Here is a 1,249-nt window from a genome sequence, read left to right as displayed (position 1 = left end):
GGTGATTCTTTATATATATATATATATATGTTATATATATTATATTGGGGGAGTAAAAAAGAAAGCAGCCCCTATATTGGGCCCTATTCAGAGGCTGCTTCTTGTTCCATACAGTTAAGGAAGACTTTGAGGAAAAAAAAGTTGTTTGGAAAAATCCAGGTGTAGTTGCTTTGTATATTGTGTTGGGCAGAAGGGATGAAGTGTGAAGGCTCCTCACATCCTCCATCTTGCCTCAGACTATGTCCTGGAACCCTGGGGTGGAGAAAGCGCCACTTTCATTCCTGCTTCTTGGGATTGTTGACGGCCACGTAGTGATAGAGAATGACCAGCAAGAAGAGCGACACGCCCAGCATGTTGGCGAAAATGGCGAGTTGCACGTCCGTGATCATCCTGCGGAGAAGAGGCGGCACTGAGTCTCAGACCGCCGCACTCCTCACTTTCGCCAGTACTAGTCCTTGCCCTTACCGACCAGCCACTCCGTCAGGCAACCCGCGGAACCCACGGGTGATTCTTATAGATGATTCTTATAGTGGATCTGGTTAAAACATTGACTTTGATTCAGTATATCTGTGAAAGAAATGGAAATTCTCAGAGAGGAGTCAAAATTGAACAAACCTTCTGTGAATATTTAGTCAGGCAAATCTCCCTCCACCTAGGTCCATTTATCTCAGGAGCACAACAAAACAATAACTTTCCATACAGTACCTGCTGCACACAAAGAAGAGGTGGCTCTCATTCTCTCACTTACATTACACAAGAAATTGGGATTGGGGATAGAAGACATTGACATCTAATCTGGTCCCAACCAAAGCAAGATTTCCAAAGTGTGAAGGGGGCCTAGGGTAGCTGATGGACCCTTCTTCCTAGACCTTTCTTTCCATCTACCCCCAGGTCAGCAGAGGATAAAGCAGGGGAATAAATTTGAGTCATAATGAAGGACATGGATTGACTAGGTAGAGAGAAAGAGTCCCTTCAAATTGAATGGGGAGGTATGGTGGGAGGTGGGAAAGACAAGTTGGGGTGACAGGATAAGAAAGAGATTTTTCACAGTGAAATTTTGACAATCAGGAAGAAGAAAAAGTGGGAACCATTTAAAGAGATCAGTATGGTTACAAAGGGTGCTTTCTGGTAAGCTCAGATTTTAAAAGGTCATGGGCAAAAAATGGAAAGAAGGGCAGGCAATTAAAGACGAATCTAAGAACCTGTAAGAAAAATGTCAGGATGGTAAAGCTAAGCTTGAGCTGAAGCC

The 1,249-nt window shown here is 43.8% G+C and overlaps 1 protein-coding gene across 1 annotated transcript; it reads right to left on the bottom strand.

Annotated features, from left to right (window-relative positions):
- Positions 1-275: 275 nt before the first annotated feature.
- On the bottom strand, positions 276-389 carry LOC102823736 (dolichyl-diphosphooligosaccharide--protein glycosyltransferase subunit 4-like). Its single transcript, XM_006868510.1, has one exon. The coding sequence runs from the start codon at positions 387-389 to the stop codon at positions 276-278; it is 114 nt and encodes a 37-aa protein (XP_006868572.1).
- Between the last annotated feature and the right edge of the window lie 860 nt (positions 390-1,249).

This window comes from Chrysochloris asiatica, unplaced genomic scaffold (genome assembly GCF_000296735.1).
Source record: "Chrysochloris asiatica unplaced genomic scaffold, ChrAsi1.0 scaffold00118, whole genome shotgun sequence".
In the NCBI taxonomy this organism is placed as follows: Eukaryota; Metazoa; Chordata; class Mammalia; order Afrosoricida; family Chrysochloridae; genus Chrysochloris; species Chrysochloris asiatica.
This window is presented reverse-complemented; position numbering and strand designations above follow the sequence as displayed.

Bases quoted from the DNA above. Each gene is read 5' to 3' on its own strand.
- LOC102823736 (XM_006868510.1), bottom strand. From the start codon at position 389: ATGATCACGGACGTGCAACTCGCCATTTTCGCCAACATGCTGGGCGTG.